Source organism: Aspergillus niger (assembly GCF_000002855.4).
Source record: "Aspergillus niger supercontig An08".
Taxonomy (NCBI): Eukaryota; Fungi; Ascomycota; class Eurotiomycetes; order Eurotiales; family Aspergillaceae; genus Aspergillus; species Aspergillus niger.
The window spans coordinates 879,150-897,087 of NT_166524.1; the positions used below are offsets into that span (position 1 = coordinate 879,150).

Below are 17,938 nucleotides of genomic sequence, written 5' to 3' on the forward strand. Positions count from 1 at the left end.
ATCACGAGGCGGTGCTCCCAGTCCAGCACATTCTTGCACGATGGGCTTAGGCTTGGTCTTTGTTAGGCTTTCATGGCTGGCGGTGGAATGTAAGTTGGACTCTAAGCATGTGGAGAGAAAGCCGGGGTAAAATTGTGGGCCCGTGGGTAGGGTCATGCTGGACTCGGTGCTTGCTTTTCTTTCTTTCTTACGGAAAGGGGCTCGGATCGATCCTGCTGGAGATTCACGATTGTGTTGTCAGTTATATTGGGTCAATTTGACAATTGAAGAGTGATTTCACCGCCATTGCCGATGAATTGCGGGAAAATGGTCATTCCTAGAGATCGAGTGTAGTCCAGGTGAGGCGGCCAGCGTCGGATCAGGAAGATAATGCGTATGCACCTTGCAGATCAATGGAGAAGGCACGAGGGAGGCCTATCCTTGTGCGTGGTTTCTGCCTGGTCGTTGTACTTCCTGTTGTTCTTGTCTTCTCGTTGTGGTGGTTGCTTTTGTTGGCCTGATTCAGTCACAGTTATGCCTCAGGCGATAATATGCCTATACTGGACTAGACTATAATTGTCAATGCCTCTAACCGCATGTGGACAGCACGAGACATTCCATCCCAAATGAGACTCCCTTTGGATATCCGGATGATTTGATGAAGGCAACTTCATCATGGCTGATTTTCAGAGTGCTTCTACTCTACATAGTGAGCAGCATCACCACGTCCTTCCTTAACAGCCACTCATGGCGCCTTACCGATTTAAGACAACCTCGAGGCCTTGCGCCAAGCCGTCCTGCCGGACTAGTGCATCAGCACGGCCGTCCCTTGGGCAACGCTTCCTGGCCGATCTACCAAACAGCTCGCTATGCCGTTGCCTGTCGGCAGCTCACTGTTTTGTTGATATCGAGGTTGAGACAGGTTTGCTCTCGCCATTATCTCCTGTTAACTTGTTTGGGATCCACTGCCCTTGATCCGTGGTTACCCTGGGGTTTTTGCGGCTGGTACTGGTTTGTTTGTATTCACTGCTATTATAGTAGTGGTATACCACTCTAACAAGCAGACCATCGCAGACGTGCGCAACAGTCGCACGCCCATTCCCGGGCCCAGTCATCCCGAGTGTATACTCGCTGCAGCAATTGCATACTAATTCGGAAACAAGTCGACTGCTGAGCATTCTTTTCTCCCCGAAGCTCGATGCCGTTCTATTGATCGCCTGATCCACTCGCATACCTCTGACGTCGCTACCATTTTCTCCTTTCTATGCGAGCATAGATCCCCGCCATGCCTGCCCGTTCGAAGAGGTATCAGGTCGATGCATCATCGCCCTATTCGAGCGACAGCCGCGATGTCGTCGACATTGAGAAGCAACCATCGAGGCCGAGGCGCCACTACCGTCGTGATAGCTACAGCTCGTATGATTCGGACAGTGAAGATGACTCGGCAAGCTCCTCCTCGGTGGCTTCCTATCGCCCCATGCTGAACAGAGCGCCTGTGACCCCCGCGCGACGGTCCCGTAGTAGGGCAGGTTATCGCATACCTAATCGGATCATGAGATGGCTCTGTCTCGCGCTACTGGCCTTCCTGGTCTTGTTCATCTGCACATTGTTCCGCTTTACCTTCCTCTCAGCTGTCACTCGCGTCAATGTTCCGTTACCCAAGCCTGCCGCAAAGCCGGCACAATGGGAGAGTTTCCCTTTCCTGAAACGCTACCATGGCGGTATCCGGTCCCTGGTATCGCGAAGCGAGCAGGTGCCAGAGTACCCCAATGACAACCTGGAAGTTTTGGGCATCGAAACCGAGAATGTTGCGAATGATACCGTCATTCAAGCCCGGGATGAGACATTGCCATTCTCGAGCTCTATCTTCAATCCGTATCCCGACTACTCGTCTACGGAATATATCGAAAAGTACGGTGAGAAGCGTGATTGCTTCCTTGATGAGGACGAGACCCTACGGATCCCTCTGGTGCATCACTATCCCGGTGTACCTCGTGGGTTTCCAGATGCTATCATGGGCTCCAACGAGATGATCGGTATTAAAGACGACGTTTGCTTTGACCGTTTTGGACGTCTGGGTCCTTACGGTCTAGGCTACAGTGTACGAAAGGGTGGTATCGGCGCGGGCCTCGAAGGCGATCGTGAAGGCTCGGAGCGTGTCTGGGACGACGTCCCGCCAGTTGACTTTCGTCGAGTTGACTGGGCAGCTGCGCAGAATCGATGCTTGGCCTCGAACAGTCATCGGTTCCGCGATCTCCCTGCATCCCAGTCCGACCGCTTCCGTACTATGTCTGTGGGTGCGCCAGACACCAAGCAGGCGCCTCAGGACAAGGCACAGTCTGATGGAAAGTCCCATCTACCTCGGACAGCGTTCGTGATCCGCACGTGGCATGATTTCCACTACACGCCAGACGACATTCTGTATCTGCGAGCCCTCATCTCTGAGCTGTCACTGCTTTCCGGCGGCGAATACACCATTCATTTCCTCGTCCAGGTCCGGGACGAAACTCTCCAGATTTGGGCTGACGACGAGGTCTACGAGCATGTGCTGAGCGAGGCCCTGCCAGCTGAATTCCGCGGCATGGCTACCCTCTGGTCCGAACGGCAGATGAATCTCATGTACCCTGGTCTGGAAGAGAACTGGGCCCGCGGACTATCCGTGCATGGCGTATACCGCAGCACCTACATGCCCATGCAATACTTTGCGCACCAGCACCCCGGATACGACTACTACTGGAACTGGGAGATGGACGCCCGATACACCGGCCACTGGTACCACCTCTTCGACAAGGTCATCAACTGGGCACGAGCCCAGCCACGCAAGGGCCTCTGGGAGCGGAACGCCCGATTCTACATCCCCTCGGTGCACGGCACCTGGGAAGACTTCCGGCAGATGGTCCGCGTGCAGACCGACATCGGCACCAACAGCCCCAACAACCTCTGGAGTGCCGCCAGCGCCTCTCGACCCGGTCAAGAACACACCCCGGAGACCCTGAAAGCGCAACAGCAACAACAAGGCGACAAGCCAATCTGGGGCCCCGAACGACCCAACGAACCTGACATCCTGGAAGTCCCCTCGGAAGGCATCCCACCCACCACGATCGACAAAGACCGTTACGAATGGGGCGTCGACGAAGAAGCCGACCTCATCGTCTTCAACCCCCTCTTCGACCCCGAAGGCACAACCTGGCCCCTCCGCGACGACGTCACCGGCTACGACCGCTCCACCGGCCCCCTTCCTCCCCGCCGCGCCTCCATCATCACCGCCTCCCGTCTCTCCAATAAACTCCTCCAAACCATGCACCACGAAACCATCCACAAGCGCCACACCATGTTCTCCGAAATGTGGCCCGCCACTACAGCCCTTCATCACGGATTTAAGGCCGTCTACGTGCCCCACTCGGTGTACATTGACCGCCGCTGGCCGACTCAGTACCTTGAATCGGTGTTCAATGCTGGCCGGAACGGTGCGTCTGGTGGTGCCCGCACGTCTGTCTTTGGCGATAGGGAACACAATTTCCGCGGCTCGACATGGTTCTATTCTGCTGGCTTTGCACCGAACTTGTGGAAACGTTGGCTGGGGTATAAGGTTGATAATGAGGGGGGTGAGCAGGCGGAGTTGGCGGGCGAGGGGAGAATGTGTTTGCCGCCGATGCTGTTGCATCCAGTTAAGGAGGTGGAGATGATTATTGACGATGGGGAGGAGAGGGGGGATGAGTGATTTGTTGATGATGGATGGTTTACATGCATAGTAAATATGTGGCGAATGGCGTTGGGACTCTGGACTAAATGATTAATGAATGTATGTATATGATGGATAGGCTAAAGGTTATGTATGTATGGTATATGAAATAGTATTTACACTAAATTGTTGAGGACATTGCAGTAAAGTGGTAGGGCGAATCAGAATCTAGCAGGTAATGAAAACTACATGGGACCGACTGATATATTGGCTGTGCATTAGTCTGTATACCCAGAACATAAGACTTCTTTAAAAACCAGATATATCCAAATCTAAACCAAGATTATCCCAATCCCAAATCTGATTCAGATCACTCAGATCTAAATCCAGATCCATGCTAGGGATACCATCTAGTCCTAGTCCACCGGCAGACGCGTGCATGTCAGGTGTTATTCCAGATGAACCGAGCCCTCCCGGCACTGACGAAACCATACCATTATCCTGTTGACTTGTAATATTATCGTCAGACGAAGAACGGCCCGCATCATCAATAATATCAGTGGTAGACGTTGTAGCAGGAGACCTCTGCGCCCAAATCACTTCCCTCTCCTGGGCAGAGAGAGGTATATTACCCACAATCTTCGCAAGGACAGCATAGCAAGTAGCGCCTGTTTTGGCCGTTCTGGCGACATCTTTCAATGTACTTAGGGCTAGAGATATGCACTCGAGTACCTTATCCCGCTGGGGAAGGTCTCGATGTTTGTCATGGATAAGAGCAGAGCAGAGGTACGCAGCCGTGTCGAACATCAGAAACGGCGCAAAGTGGAATTTGCCATTTGCGGGGAGAAGATGCGAGAGGAGTTGCTGGGCTGAGAGCATTAGGTTCAAGGCGCAGGATACTGCAGTGGGTTGAAGGGATTTTTCGAGGTTGGGTGTATGGGTGGTGGGGTTGATGGTGAGACAGGGTTTGAGGGGCATGAAGGTGACCATGTGGGCTAGGGCGTGGAGTTGGTGGCGTTGCATTGGTATGTAGGTGTGGGTGTGGTCGTAGGTGGTGTCGGGGGCCGTGAGGTGGAAGATTGGTGGGAAGGTTTCAGTCCATCGGGTGACTTCTTGTTGGATGGCGATTGCTTGGTTGGGTAATAGGATGCCGCTCATTACTCCGGGGATTGTGGAGATTCTTTGTCCTAGTTGGCATTGGAGGGATATGGATGTTACTGGGGAGGGGGTATTTGCTTCTGTGTTTGGTGTCTCGAGTCGTAGGTTGGGTAGCTCGAGGGAACAGCAGCTGCTGTTGATNATGAATGGTCGTGATAGAAGGAGCGACATTTGCCTGTAGGGTTAGTGTGAGACACTGTAAAAGGGTAGTGGACTTACCAGTCCCAGGTGTAAAGAAGACACCATATCCGTCTTCGCATCTCCCGTTCGAATTCAGACACCTTTGCTTTGGAGGAGCTACGATGCATTCCTATTCCGGATCAGTATCCGACTGGCTAGATGTACGAGGACACTGACCTAGTTCTTGGGCTTCGTGAATTGCAGCCCCCAAGGCGTGCCATGACTCGACAAATAATGCTTCGGTCTTGTACCATATTGCACCAAGGAAGAGTTGCTGTACTTGTGTCAATCCGCCTTTTCCTGGTCCAATGGCGTTGCTGAGCTGCTTGGCAGTACGATGGTACTGCTCGGAAAGACTGGCATAATTTTCGCCCAAATCACTCTCCAGTTGCTGTCGCGTCTCGACATCCAGGTAGAGAACAGCGCAGGCGCAAACATGCAGCAGCAGGGCTGTAAAGGCGGGTGTCAATGACTGGCCATTGGCTTTCCCTGACCACCACGTCGCATAGTCGTGCGAAAAAGTCGGTGGGTAAAGGCAATAGTACTGGTCATTCATCTCACTCAGAAAGTACTGCACCAGGGTATCTGGCACAAGTCGCACAAGTAAGCAGGCTATCACGAAGAGCCGTCGCCACATTTACCTGTATAAGGTTTTGGGGGAATAGTGCGAATTGCTTTTTCCAATTCGGGCGATACGAGTCCTTGGGAGGGTGATAATGCAGCTGATTGCTGTATACAAAAGTACTTTAGCATATGGCCAATGCTAGACGAACTTGCAGTCTTACAGATTGCTCAGCGCCATTTGCAAGTTGATCATCGCTATCGGGGAGGTATCCCAGCATGCGGAAATCATCCCCGGTGGCGATGCCCGACACGACTGAGCCCGGAGCTTCTGTAAGGCTTTGTCCATTGTCGCTCAGTGACACATCTATGGCCCTGCGAGTGTCAACAGTGAAATACGACAATCGAGGCATCTACTTGAGCGGACCTTGGATCATTACAGACAGGCTTAGCCTTGAGCACCTTTTTCGGTGTGAATTTACAGAGATGAGCAATCCTTCGTGCTTGGCAGTGATTGCAGGGCCATTCCCGGCTGCACTATATACCGTAGTGTTAGTACATGTACTCAAGCTGCTCGAGGTTCATGATAGGTTCGGATGCTTGCCTTCTGCTTCCGACGCTGACACTCGGTGCATGCGGTAGCCAAGCGGACCGACTTTCCGGGAGCCTGAGTTTGGACCATGGCCGCTAGGGGAATTTGTGACTGAGGATGCAGCGGAGCATTCCCGGATCCTGGAAACTGGGATCGATAATAAGAAGAGAAGCAAACTAGATGGGACTAGTGGAATGGTGGAAGTATGAAGAGTCGAGATCCAGTGACCCACTGGTTAGCTCTGTCATGTGAGGATTAGTCAGGATCTGCCCGGAGCGTGGGCTGAGCACAAAAGTGCGTGTCCTGAGAATTCCCTCTGAGCGTATACATCTTGATCATGTGACCCATCTAAACAGTGCGCGACTAAAGTCATGCCAATGTGCCTGTCATTCTTAGAGCCCTCTGTGAATACCAGCCCCGTTGTAATGACCATGTCTCGTATGACCCTAAACTACTCTGTAAATGTGGATATACTCTCAAGTATCCATAGTATCAATCCGACTTCTTATTGCAGTAAATTTTGCTTTCAACGCTCTTTGCAATAACCCTCGAGGTTTTCCTCCATTCCAATACACTACTGCAAGACTACCCCAAATCTCCCACCCAACACGCCCTTAAACAGCAACCGCAGTCCCCTTCTCCTCTGCCAACGGTAGCGAATAGTCCCGATAGAACTTCTTCCGGATGAAATCCTGGACCGTCTCCCCGCTCGTATCGTTAGGATTCAGCGGGTTCGTCGCCTCCAAATCTCCATGCCAGAAGGCGGGCACCGCGAAGCGCTCCCCACTCGCCTTGTTGAGCACCCGGTGGAGATTGCTCTTGTACTCCCCGTCCGTCCAGCGCTGCACCATGTCTCCCAGGTTGATGACGAATCGGTCCTCAACGGCGGGAACGGGGATCCACTGTTCCGTGGCGGCGTGATAGACCTCAAGACCATGCTTTCCGGGGTCCTGCAGCAGGATGGTGAGGCCTCCGTAGTCGGTGTGCGCACCGGAGCCGAAGACCCTGGGGTCAGTGAAGGTGTGTTCGGGGTAGCGGAGGAGTTTGAGGAACCTGGGCATGGATGAAGTGGAAAGCGATTGGCGTCAGGTTGAATGAACGTGAACAGACAAGTATGGAGAGGGGCGGGTCGGACTCACATTGCTGCGTTGCCTGTGAAGGAATCGAGGATACTGGGAGGATGACCCATGCCCACGACGAGGACCTCCATGACCCTGTGCCCAAGCTTGAGCAGGGCTTCGAAGTACTCTTCGACGGGTCCACGGAACTGGTTCGTGGGGACCTGCTCCGGCCAGACGTTGGGTCCTTTCAGGAATCCGATCTGGTCCTCGGGGAGATCCCTTCCGACGAAGAATGCCTGCAGTAGGAGTGTATCAGTCAGTCAGAAAGCGATAAAGGAAGGCATTGCAGACCTCCTTCTGATCTGGCAAGACGGCATGATGCGGCGTCTGCTCTCCGTACCCCTCATACCCGCGGCGCCAGGTGTTCTTATACAGCGAGAGCTCCGCCTTCTGGTCCGTCGGCAAGTCGAAGAACGTCTTGCATGCGGCCAGCATGTTTCGCTGAACTTCCAGCGAGACCCCGTGGCCCTCAATCTGGAAAAAGCCATGTTCCAGACAAGCGGCGCGGACCTGCGCGACCACCTCCTCTTTACTGGTTGGGGAGGTGGGCTCGTAGTATCCCCGCAGATCGATGGTGGGGATTTCAATCTTGGTGACTGTCATATTTTTTCAATTGATCAAAATTACGGGCTGAGAGGCCAGACGAGGAAAGTCCGGAATGAATGGTCTGAAAGTCGTCAAGGATATATAGTGGGTCGCGTCTAAATGCTGCTTCTACAAAAGCTACTGAGTATTGTGGCTTCTTATCCTAAGAGAGGAAGTACTAGGAGGTACAGGGCTATCTCATGATCCTCGGTGTAATTCGGTTTCTTTTAGTATTGTTTATGCACATAGCTTAATGGGCCTAGCGGCAGTACGTTGATATGCAACTAAAGGACCGAATAGCTCTGCCGAGGATAAGATACTACTGCATAGTTATATATCACCGAACGCAAAGAGAAATCACCGACTCTGGGATCTTCCGATCCGTGTCTCATGATCTAGCTCGCAAGCGGGAACTCTTGATAGAGAAGCTGCTCCGAACAAAAAATCAATCCCCTGAACATCGAATTTCTGATGTGCTGTGAGTATAGCAACAATTGCGTCAAATAGATTGAATGAAGCCCTTCACAGTGGACTGTAACCTTACCTTCCCTGTTCGCTAAATCACAACGTTTCTAGGATATGGGCCCTGATTAGGACAGAGAAAGATCAAAAAGATAAGCAATTAGCAAGTGCATTTCAGAATTCCGTTCAAGGAGAATAACCACATCATCAATTTCTTCCCTCTCAACCTAGACTAGACCACAGACTCAAACTAGAACACCACCAAAGTAAGATTAAACTGCGTAAACCAACTTGTGCCCCGAAACCGTCTGCCGCCTCACCAAATCCACTCCCTCCAACACTCCCTGCCACCCCCCACCCATAACCCTAACCGGATGCACATCCACCTTCCCCTCATCCAACAGCCCCTGCACCTGCTCCGTCAACCGCGCCCCAAACTCCCGGTCCTCCGGATTTGCCTCTCGCCCATACTCCCCATCCAACGCAACTTTGCGCCCGAAGATCGTCAGCGCCAGCAACCAGGACGGGGTGACGGTGTGCGGGCGTTGGGCGGCGATCGCCTCCCGGAAGGGCTCGAGGGTGACGTAGCGCCCGCCCGCGCGGCCAAGAGCACCGTAGCAGAGCTGGGTGGTTTCCGCCAGGGCGAGGCAGTCGAGCGCGTAGGCGAGGGTGTTCTTCGTGTAGGCGCGGATGGCGGCGGCGCAGTCAGGATCGTGGTAGTCGAAGACGGCTTCGGCGCCGAAGCGGCGGGCCAGGTCGAAGTGGGCGGGGGAGCAGGTGGCTACTGGGCGGAGGCCGGCTCTATCCCATTTTTACGGCTTAGTATTATGCTTTATACAAGTACCCTATTGGAGGACAGAGCAGCAGAGGCAAAGGTTAAGCGTACAGTTTCAGCAGTTGCAGTGCTCGGGTTCCCGTGGCAGTACTGCCACCCGCAACGAGGACAAAGTCTGCCTTTGTAGGTGAGCTAGCCTCCGGGCTCGGCTCACGAGTGAGAGAAAGTGGGATCTGGAGATGTTGGAAGAGACCCAGACCCGCGGTGAACAGCCCTAGCCCCAGCGAGGCGCCCTCCTCGAAACTCATCGTGTCTGGGAGCTTGAGGACCAGGTCGGCAGAGGCGGCAACGTATTCGGCGAATGCGCCCACGTCAGGCAGGAGGGGGTTCATGCCATGCACGAAGCCTGCGACCCGGTCGCCGACCTTCAGATGCGGCGGGGTGTCACTCCCCAGGGCGACGATGGTGCCCGCGAAGTCATACCCGTGGATGGCCCCCGGGACAGGGCTGTAGTCGAGCATCTTCGCATCGACTGGATTGATGGCCACGGCGGCGGTTTTGACGAGAGCCACATCGGGCTGGAGGGCGGGAACTGGGGCATCGTGATAGATGCTCAGTTGGCCGGCGCCTTCAGCGACGATAGCGGTTTGTTGGGATGGGATCACGGGTGTGGCAGAGGGCATGTTGGCGATGTGGATGTGATTGTGGATTGCAATGGCCATTCCCCATGCCTCGAGTGCCCTTTGGAAGGGCCATTGCACTTATGGTGGGCATGTGGTTGATTGCGCGTGTTGGGGAAGGATGAGAAGCAATAAAACCACCGAAGGCCGTGGTTATCGTGCTTTGGGGAAGACTTTCGGGCATTAAATAGATGCATGTGCAGGTGGGCCTGAAGATAAGGGGTTAGGGCTGTCAGTCTCCGACCCCATGTTAAACTCGTCTTCGCAATTCGGCCTTTCGGTCTTCCGGAACGGCGAAGCTGAAGGTGTCAAGCAACTGTGCCCTCCCATTGTAAGCCATTGCTTTCTGTCGATATCGATTCCAGGATGAATTCTGCCGAAGTCTTATCTCCCAATCGCCCATTGAGTCTACTCCTGAGGACCAAGCATGCAGTCCGAGAGCAAGTCGGTCCAGGAGGGCCAAGTTTGGTGCTCCAGCTCTGAAGAAGCCTCAGCAGGAGATCCGAAGGCAGAGAATGATCAGACAGTCAAACACACCCCCCATACAATTGGCTGGGATGGCATCAATGATCCGGTAGAGGCTTTACTGCCAGAATGTTTTTCCCCAGCTGTTATCAAATAGTTAATTTTGCTTGGTATGTTCACAGGATAACCCACGAAACTTCACCACCGCCAAGAAGATCTATATCACCGCTAACCTCGCCATCTTGACCTGCCTCTCTACCTTTGCCTCTTCCATTCTCAGTCCTGCCAGTCTTCATTTAATGACAGAATTTGGAATCTCGAAAGAGGTTTCGATTCTTGCTACTTCGTTGTTCGTGCTGGGCTACGTCTTCGGACCCTTGGCTTTTGGGCCAGCCTCTGAGGTCCTCGGTCGTAAATATCCGCTCAGTCTCGGTATTTTCATCTTTGGCATTTTCTCTATCCCGGTCGCAGTTGCTAAGAATGTGGCCACTATATTCATCTGTCGATTCATTTGCGGAGTATTTGGCGCGGCCCCGTTAGCAATTGTGAGTCTGTTCCTCCCAGAAGCACAACACACAACACTAACACACAACTCAGGCAGGAGGATCCCTTGCCGACCTCTACGATCCGCTTTTTCGTGGCATCGCCGTCGCGGGATTCGCCAGTGCAACCTTCCTGGGCCCCGTCCTAGGCCCCCTGGTCGGGGGCTTCGTGACCATGTCCCCCCACCTCGGCTGGCGCTGGACGCAATGGCTCGTCGTGATCCTCAGCCTGTCCTTCGGCCTCCTCTACTTCCTCACTGTCCCCGAGACCTACAGCGCCGTTCTCCTGACGCGACGCGCGCACAAACGCGGCCTCCACGACGTCCTTCCCCCGCGCCCGAAGATGACCCTCCAGATGATCGGGCGTGTGTACATCTTCAAACCGTTCCTCATGCTGTCCCAGGAGCCCATCCTCGCCCTGATAACCCTCTATATGGGCTTTATCTACGGGTTCTTATATCTGTGCTTCGAGGCCTACCCGATCACCTTCGAGCATCAGCGTGGCTGGAACCTGGGCGTCGGGGCGCTGCCCTTCCTTGCCATCACCATCGGGGTTTTGGTGGGTGTGGTGATTGTCATCGCGCATACCAAGACCCGGATGCAGCGAAAGCTGCAGCTGCACGGGGAGAATGCGCCCGAGGAGCGGCTAGTGCCCATGATGGTGGGCAGTGTGCTGCTGCCGATCGGGATGTTCTGGTTTGCGTGGACGTCGAACCCGCACATTATCTGGGTGCCACAGGTGGTCGCCGGTGGCTTTATGGGCTGTGGTATCCTTTTGATCTTTTTGCAAGGCGTAAATTACTTGATCGATGTGTACAAGATGAACGCCAATTCGGCCATTTCGGCCAACGCCATGTTTCGAGGTCTGCTGGGGGCGGGGTTTCCTTTGTTTGCTACGTATATGGTATGTCCTTGGCCAGTTTCATTTCACTGCTGACCGAATCGTCGCACATCATTCCCGGACTGACTGAATCACTATTCTCCTAGTTCAATAATCTTGGAGTACCATGGGCCATGTCCCTTCTCGGATTCCTGTCCACGGCCCTCGTGCCTGTCCCGTTTTTGTTCTATATTTATGGGGCCAACATTCGGAAGTGGAGCAAGTTCAGTCCCTGCTAGGGGGCTCGCGGCGAATGAAATTCAAGCAATACTTTGGCAATAAGTTGTTCGTGTCAATGTAATTTAATTAGGTGCCGCTGAGGGAAAATGATAGCGAATCGCAAATCTTAGATAGCGCAGGAGTTTTTCCGTGCCAGGGTCCAACTAGTTCGTGCGTAGGGCTATTTCCCCATTAGGCCAAACCGGGTGCAGCCGCCGTACGGACATTTAGTGTCTAGTAATGGCACTTAAATATAGCTGTACAGTATGGCGCCATCAATGACCCTTGCCTTACTACATTTTTAGTGCTGACCATTACCACCGCCTTCTCGTTACCCCTAATAAAGACCCTTATGTAGGAGACCTAAAACGGAACAGCAGACAACCAATCGTGGCCTAGGCCCTATATGTGGATTTCAACTCGGTCGTAATCGACTTTTGCAGCTATCCACTTACATCCTGCCTCTCCAACGAAAACCAAAGATCGGCGGTCTAATTTCCCGTCATCACCCCCCAGTCACCCTCCGTCCACACCAGTTTCATCTTCCACAGCTTGATTTTCCACAATCCATTCGCATCCGCGGGATCCTTGGCCACGTCGAAAGAGTACAGCGCCCCGCTCGTCAGGCGGGTGGTGTCGGGCTGGTTCCCCTGGCCTGTGCGGAAGTGCTGGGCCAAAGCTGAGGCGGTCACAGTCGCGGTCGTGCTGTCCTCCGAGGGGAGGTTGATGCGCACGTTGCTAAGGAAATGGGTGGTGTCCAGCTTGGAGACGTTGTCCCAGCTGCCAGACTTGATGGCCGCGCGGCCCTCCATCACGCTGCCGTTGAAGTCGAAGGCGGCGTCCTCGAAGAAGGCCGACTCAAAGAGGGGGAGGTCGTTGCCATCGAAGGAGAGGACGGCGCGGTAAACCGGGTCCACGATAGCCTCGCGGAGGGGGAGCGCGGGGAGGGTGGCGGGATAGAAAGACATGGCGAACTTTGGTAGGTAGATTATATTGAGTGTCCTGTGAATCTTGTTCCACTTTGTTTGGGCCTTTTTTGACTTGGCTTGGGGGTGTAGTATCGCCTATGATTGTAGGAGGGACTTATATACCATTCTCCCAATGGGACCACCGACGGAGACCCAGACAGGGCTGAAAGTAGGAGAACAAACAGGCCGGAGACCGAAATGGGAGCCCGAGTCTCCTTCGGTCGGGGAGATAAAATCCGTGGCTAATCTCCGTAGCCCTAACCGGCCGGGGGCGGGCCGTACTAGTGTCAACTCGCCACTACGACAGCTGCGAAATTCCCTCATCATTACTGGAGTTGGCAAATGATCAAGAGTATAAAAGCTTCTCCTCTTGGAACTTATGCTCCATGCTTGAGGGGGCGTCAGCCTTGCCCAGCTCTTGGCAGAATTGCTTGTCTTTTCTTGGCACCCCTCACCGTCTCCTCCCGGGCCGTGCCGATCCTCACCCGTTGATGCGAGAGATGTCCCCTTCGGCCGGTCGAGTGTATCAGTGTGCCTCACGTGAAGACTGGCAATGAGTGTTCTTTCATCAGTAACCCCTCATCTAGCAAGCATGATCCGGTGAGGGGAATCTGTGAGGGGAATTGGAGAAGATCGAGGTGAGGAGAAGGATAACTAAACCTGCGACCGTCGCTTGTCACCGCATCAATCCGCAAATAGGTTGGTGGCTGCGCAATGGCCGTCCTTCTCCGATGTCAAGTCGTCCGAAAGGAGAAGTACCGGTCTCTGGAACTACATGTCCGATGCACCTGTTTCGCTTCAAGACGAGTCGCAGAAACGCTACCATGGCATGGTCCCCGGCCGAGGCAGGGCTTCGATCTAGACCAGTGTCTCACGTTATCGAAGCTGAAAGGCTTTGTTGAGAGGCAAATGATGCTGAAGGATTGTAATTGTGGCCGATGGATGCGGAACCCTGTGCTGCTTACGATTTCCCCTCTTCCTTTGGCTGGGATGGACTAGTATCAAGTCAGACTCCGGTGGAAGTGATATAAGGACGATTCTTCACAACATGATAGCAGCAAAAGTGGAGATGTGCCAAAAAAATGCAACAGACCGCTGCACTTCCTAAGCGGTTATCCTGCGATCGCTGCTACGCGCAGAAACTGCGGTGTCCGCGGCCGAGTACGAATGACGATGCAAGTTGCATCCGATGTTTAAGGCAGAAGGTGCAATGCGTCTATAGCACTGCTTTGCCTAAGGGTCGGCCCCGCGCTGCGGTCCGTGCTTGTGCTGCTGGAGCGGGAGCTACGGCTGGAGCTCCCCCTATAACTACGACGACGACTACTGCTGCCCCGTCTAGCTCAGACACTGCCCCTCCCATTTTCTCCACCGAAGATCTGGCCTCGTTGACCGGTCTATCCACTTCAGGATGGCTTCCAGACCCGACTTGGGAGGATAGTTTTTGTTTCCTATCATCCCAAGTTGTGCCGCAGCCGCCACCTCTTGATACCACTCCTCCGCCTCGTTCACTCTCCGCATCAGGTTTAGACAACCCTGAAAATTGCGTTGGGCGGCTTTCGGACTTAGCAACGCGTCTTCACGCCGTCTATCAAACCACACGAGCGCTGTCTGATCATCCCCTCATCACCAATGCCGCGTTTGAAGCTGTTACCACACTTTTCAATGCCCCCTTGTCACCTCCCAGCGCTGCTACCACCGCCGCCACTACCAACCTCCGCGAAACATTCACATCCTCCCGTCATCTCCTAGAAACCATCTCTCATCTTCTCTGGGCCACACCTAACAACAATCCATCAACTGCACCCGCAGCTGCGGCAGACGAAACAGTGATATACCATTTCACCATAGCCTGCTACAGTCTTCTCCTCCTCATATATGCTACCCTCCTTACCGCCCTTCACCGCGATGCCCTAACTCACACCCAACCGTCATTGTCGACAACCACCACCACTACCGGCCCCGACAACAACACCAGCACATGGTGCTCAGCCCCCTCCCTCGTCGAACTTCGCCTCGTCCTCCTCTTCCACATGATCACCTATTTTCTGGATCGTCTCCAGCAAATGATCAGGATGTATACCGCCGAGTTTGAAAAGCAGGCTTCCAACAGCACCACCGGAAGACGACCACCCACAAGCGGGAGATGGAGCGAGGAAGTAGAGGAGATGATGGTGGTCGAAGAGCCTTGGGAGCGGGAGCAGCATATACCGCCCCCGCCTCCTCCCACCTCCTCTCTGGGCTCGATCTCTGAGTTGGAGACCCAAGCTCGAGCGGCACTGATGCAGCTGCGAATGTCGTTGGTGGCTACAAGGGGTGGTTTGGTCGATAACTAGAGTGTATTTCTGCTGTGGTCATCATGCGTAGAACCCTCTTCTTCGGTGGATAGGTCTTTTTTTTTTTTTTTTTTTTTTTTCTCTTGAAGCTGAGTAAGGCACATGAGTGATGACTGTTTCGTAGACGTCGTTGAGTTATATTAGCCTTGGGATTGACTGGGTAGCATTAGAAGCAGACTGTGCCAACAAAGACAGGGGTTTAGATAGCGTTTTGCTTAGTGATGTACGGTATTCATGTCTTGTTGTTCTGAACTTTACAATGGATCATGTTTGGCATTTAGCTAGTCTTCTTAGATTCAAATTTAACTGATAGCCAATTTACCCATGATCTTAGACGTCGGGTCGAGTATGATAAAAGATAGATGTGCCCCATCTTTTCAATCATGAAGGAAAGAATTTGGAGTATAGTAGAGATTAAGTTATTCAGCCTGACAATTAGCTCTTAATCACCTTGGTTGGGATCTCGGAAAGAGGAATTGAATGATGGAGGCTTCAATCATATATCTACGGTGCCTATATAGCCGAACGAAAACTTAATACCTAGAGTGTTGTTATGCTCTCTTCCAATACAACACCCGGTGAAAGCTCCTCAAATCAAGCAACTACCCTCGGCCTCACCCGTACTTCCAACTCGGGCTTCTGCCAAAGCCTCATAACGCGACAACGCTGCAACCAATCGCGGCTCAACCCCTCATCCAACTCCATCTCAAACGACCAGACCATCTTGGCGAGGATCAGCCGCATCTCCGCGTATGCCAGGTTCCTACCGAGACAGCTCCGGGGTCCGAAGCTGAACGGCTGGAACGCGGCGCGCTTGTCGTTGACGTATCTCTCGTCTCCGAGCCTTGTTCATTTCCGTTAGTTACAAGATTATTTCTTCACCACCTACCACCACACAGATCTATCCTCACGCAACAAAAGGCAAGACGAAGGAAGGGGTTACTAACCACCGCTCCGGAACCCAACTGTCCGGATCCCTGAAGTTTCTCTCTGAGTGATACGCCGCGTAATGACTGACCGAGAGAATCGTCCCCTCGGGTATCCAATACCCACTCACCGTCTCTCCACCCTTGGGCACCCGGCGGATGAATCCTACAGGGATGGGCGGGAAGAAGCGGAGTGCTTCGGAAATGACGGCGTTCAGGTAGGGTGTCCGCTTGGCGACTGCCTCTAGTGTGATGGACTCGTAGGTTGGGAATTCCGAGTGGATCTCGTCCTGGAGGGTACGGAGGACGCGGGGATGCGTGAGGAGGAGGTAGGTCGCTCCGCTGAGTAGGGTGGCGGTCGTCTCAGAGCCCGCGGTCGTCATCAAGGTCGCGTTGGAGTCGATCTCTGCCCGGGTGAGCTTCACGCCCCGGTTGTTGTTGTTGGCGAGGATGTGGCTCATAAAGTCGGGCCGAGGGGTGGCGGTATTGATTCGTTTAGTGACTTGGGTGGAAACCCATGTCTGGATTCCCTCTGCCTTGTTAGCATTGAGGGTGTATACTGGGAAATGTGGGGAGGAAGGAAGGGAGGGAGGGAGAGGAGAGGGTGTACCGCGTATTCCTTTCGTTTCTGGATCAGGCCTTTATCTACTATGAGGTTGCCGAGGAAGCGAAGCCACGGGTAGTAGGCGAGGATGTAGATCATCCGGAGGGACTTGAGGGATTGAAAGAGGAGGGCGACGTATTGGTGGGTTGAGAGGTCTTGGAGGCAGCCAAAGGGCTCCCCTGCAGTGCATCAGAAATGAATTATCTAGAGGACAGGTGCCAGTGAGAGAAATCATACCGAAGAGAAGATCGGCAATTACATCAAAGGTCGTCCAATTGTACCATTTCACCATGTCCACCGGCTCGTCGTTGGCGGATGTTACTTCTTTGAGTCGGTCGATGAGTTGATCGACGTAACGCTGAACCAGTGGTTCCTGGCCCATGAGCGCCTTATCGCTGAAGGCATGGGCGAGTACACGGCGACCTAGCGAGAGGGTAAGTAAGATGCATAAAGTGAACGGATGAGGAGACATACACACCTCGAGAGTGGTCCTCATCATTTGCCTGCAAGATAGACGGCGCCCCATTGCTCGGAGTCACATACCATACCGGGTCCTATTGATGTTGGTCGACACGATTCATCTGGCCCCAGGACGGGAGGTGGGCTGAATAGCTTACCTTGGACATATTTAGATGCCCTTTCATCTTTCCCGTCCGAAACCCTGCAAACAGCAGAATTAGCCCTGATCTGCCCCATAGTTTGCGATGTGATGAATAACCTACCATAGATATCGGGGAACGCCGTCTCGCCACAAATGAGTGAAACCTCGTTGGGCGCGATGCGTACCACTTCCCCGTATTGTTGGTGCAGAGAGACGGAATTCTGGACAGTTGTGCCGGCAAGCAAATGTCTTGCATAGGGGATCATAGAGACTGCATTCAGACGAGGTCCGGGAATATGGCGGAGGGGATCCAGACAAAGAGCGTAGGCCACCTTGCTAATAATGTAGATGAAGAGCTTCCAAGAGAGGTGAGTCAATGGCTTTGCTCATGCCCAGATAGAAGGGCCAACATACCCATCCGGCACCGATCCCTAGAATGACTCGCGGTGTCGCCAACCACTCTACTCTCATAGCAACGTCCATGACTAACGTGTTTATTGCCATTTTGCCTTAAGTCGAAATGTGGGATGTTTCAGCGCCGGAGGAGACCGACTTCAATTGAGGGGGGTATGCGTCGAATACTATCTCGGACGGGTATATATTCTGGAAACACTCAACTATTCCC

General features: G+C 53.4%; 8 protein-coding genes across 8 annotated transcripts; 3 read left to right on the plus strand and 5 right to left on the minus strand.

Moving 5' to 3' along the window:
- Positions 1-1,264: 1,264 nt before the first annotated feature.
- Positions 1,265-3,700, plus strand: An08g03710 (uncharacterized protein; the record flags this gene model as incomplete). The annotated part of the gene is made up of 1 exon (XM_001392451.3): positions 1,265-3,700. One exon carries the CDS (start codon positions 1,265-1,267, stop codon positions 3,698-3,700), a length of 2,436 nt encoding a protein of 811 aa, XP_001392488.1.
- Positions 3,701-3,970: 270 nt separating this feature from the next.
- An08g03720 (uncharacterized protein) lies at positions 3,971-5,973 on the minus strand (the record flags this gene model as incomplete). The annotated part of the gene is made up of 5 exons (XM_001392452.3): positions 3,971-4,994; positions 5,039-5,129; positions 5,177-5,584; positions 5,641-5,728; positions 5,785-5,973. The coding sequence occupies 5 exons, from the start codon at positions 5,971-5,973 to the stop codon at positions 3,971-3,973; spliced, it is 1,800 nt and encodes a 599-aa protein (XP_001392489.3).
- A 793-nt stretch (positions 5,974-6,766) lies between these two features.
- Positions 6,767-7,876, minus strand: An08g03730 (uncharacterized protein; the record flags this gene model as incomplete). Its single annotated transcript, XM_001392453.1, has 3 exons — positions 6,767-7,205; positions 7,292-7,509; positions 7,565-7,876. 3 exons carry the CDS (start codon positions 7,874-7,876, stop codon positions 6,767-6,769), a joined length of 969 nt encoding a protein of 322 aa, XP_001392490.1.
- Positions 7,877-8,592: 716 nt separating this feature from the next.
- Positions 8,593-9,778, minus strand: An08g03740 (uncharacterized protein; the record flags this gene model as incomplete). The annotated part of the gene is made up of 2 exons (XM_001392454.1): positions 8,593-9,121; positions 9,207-9,778. 2 exons carry the CDS (start codon positions 9,776-9,778, stop codon positions 8,593-8,595), a joined length of 1,101 nt encoding a protein of 366 aa, XP_001392491.1.
- Positions 9,779-9,809: 31 nt separating this feature from the next.
- Positions 9,810-11,901, plus strand: An08g03750 (uncharacterized protein; the record flags this gene model as incomplete). The annotated part of the gene is made up of 6 exons (XM_059748967.1): positions 9,810-9,927; positions 9,979-10,106; positions 10,209-10,349; positions 10,423-10,789; positions 10,842-11,686; positions 11,770-11,901. 6 exons carry the CDS (start codon positions 9,810-9,812, stop codon positions 11,899-11,901), a joined length of 1,731 nt encoding a protein of 576 aa, XP_059603981.1.
- A 343-nt stretch (positions 11,902-12,244) lies between these two features.
- Positions 12,245-12,849, minus strand: An08g03760 (uncharacterized protein; the record flags this gene model as incomplete). The annotated part of the gene is made up of 3 exons (XM_059748968.1): positions 12,245-12,283; positions 12,337-12,372; positions 12,415-12,849. The coding sequence occupies 3 exons, from the start codon at positions 12,847-12,849 to the stop codon at positions 12,245-12,247; spliced, it is 510 nt and encodes a 169-aa protein (XP_059603982.1).
- A 1,082-nt stretch (positions 12,850-13,931) lies between these two features.
- Positions 13,932-15,182, plus strand: An08g03770 (uncharacterized protein; the record flags this gene model as incomplete). The annotated part of the gene is made up of 1 exon (XM_001392457.1): positions 13,932-15,182. The coding sequence occupies one exon, from the start codon at positions 13,932-13,934 to the stop codon at positions 15,180-15,182; it is 1,251 nt and encodes a 416-aa protein (XP_001392494.1).
- A 594-nt stretch (positions 15,183-15,776) lies between these two features.
- An08g03780 (uncharacterized protein) lies at positions 15,777-17,796 on the minus strand (the record flags this gene model as incomplete). The annotated part of the gene is made up of 6 exons (XM_059748969.1): positions 15,777-16,026; positions 16,130-16,629; positions 16,719-16,891; positions 16,950-17,135; positions 17,330-17,645; positions 17,728-17,796. The coding sequence occupies 6 exons, from the start codon at positions 17,794-17,796 to the stop codon at positions 15,777-15,779; spliced, it is 1,494 nt and encodes a 497-aa protein (XP_059603983.1).
- Between the last annotated feature and the right edge of the window lie 142 nt (positions 17,797-17,938).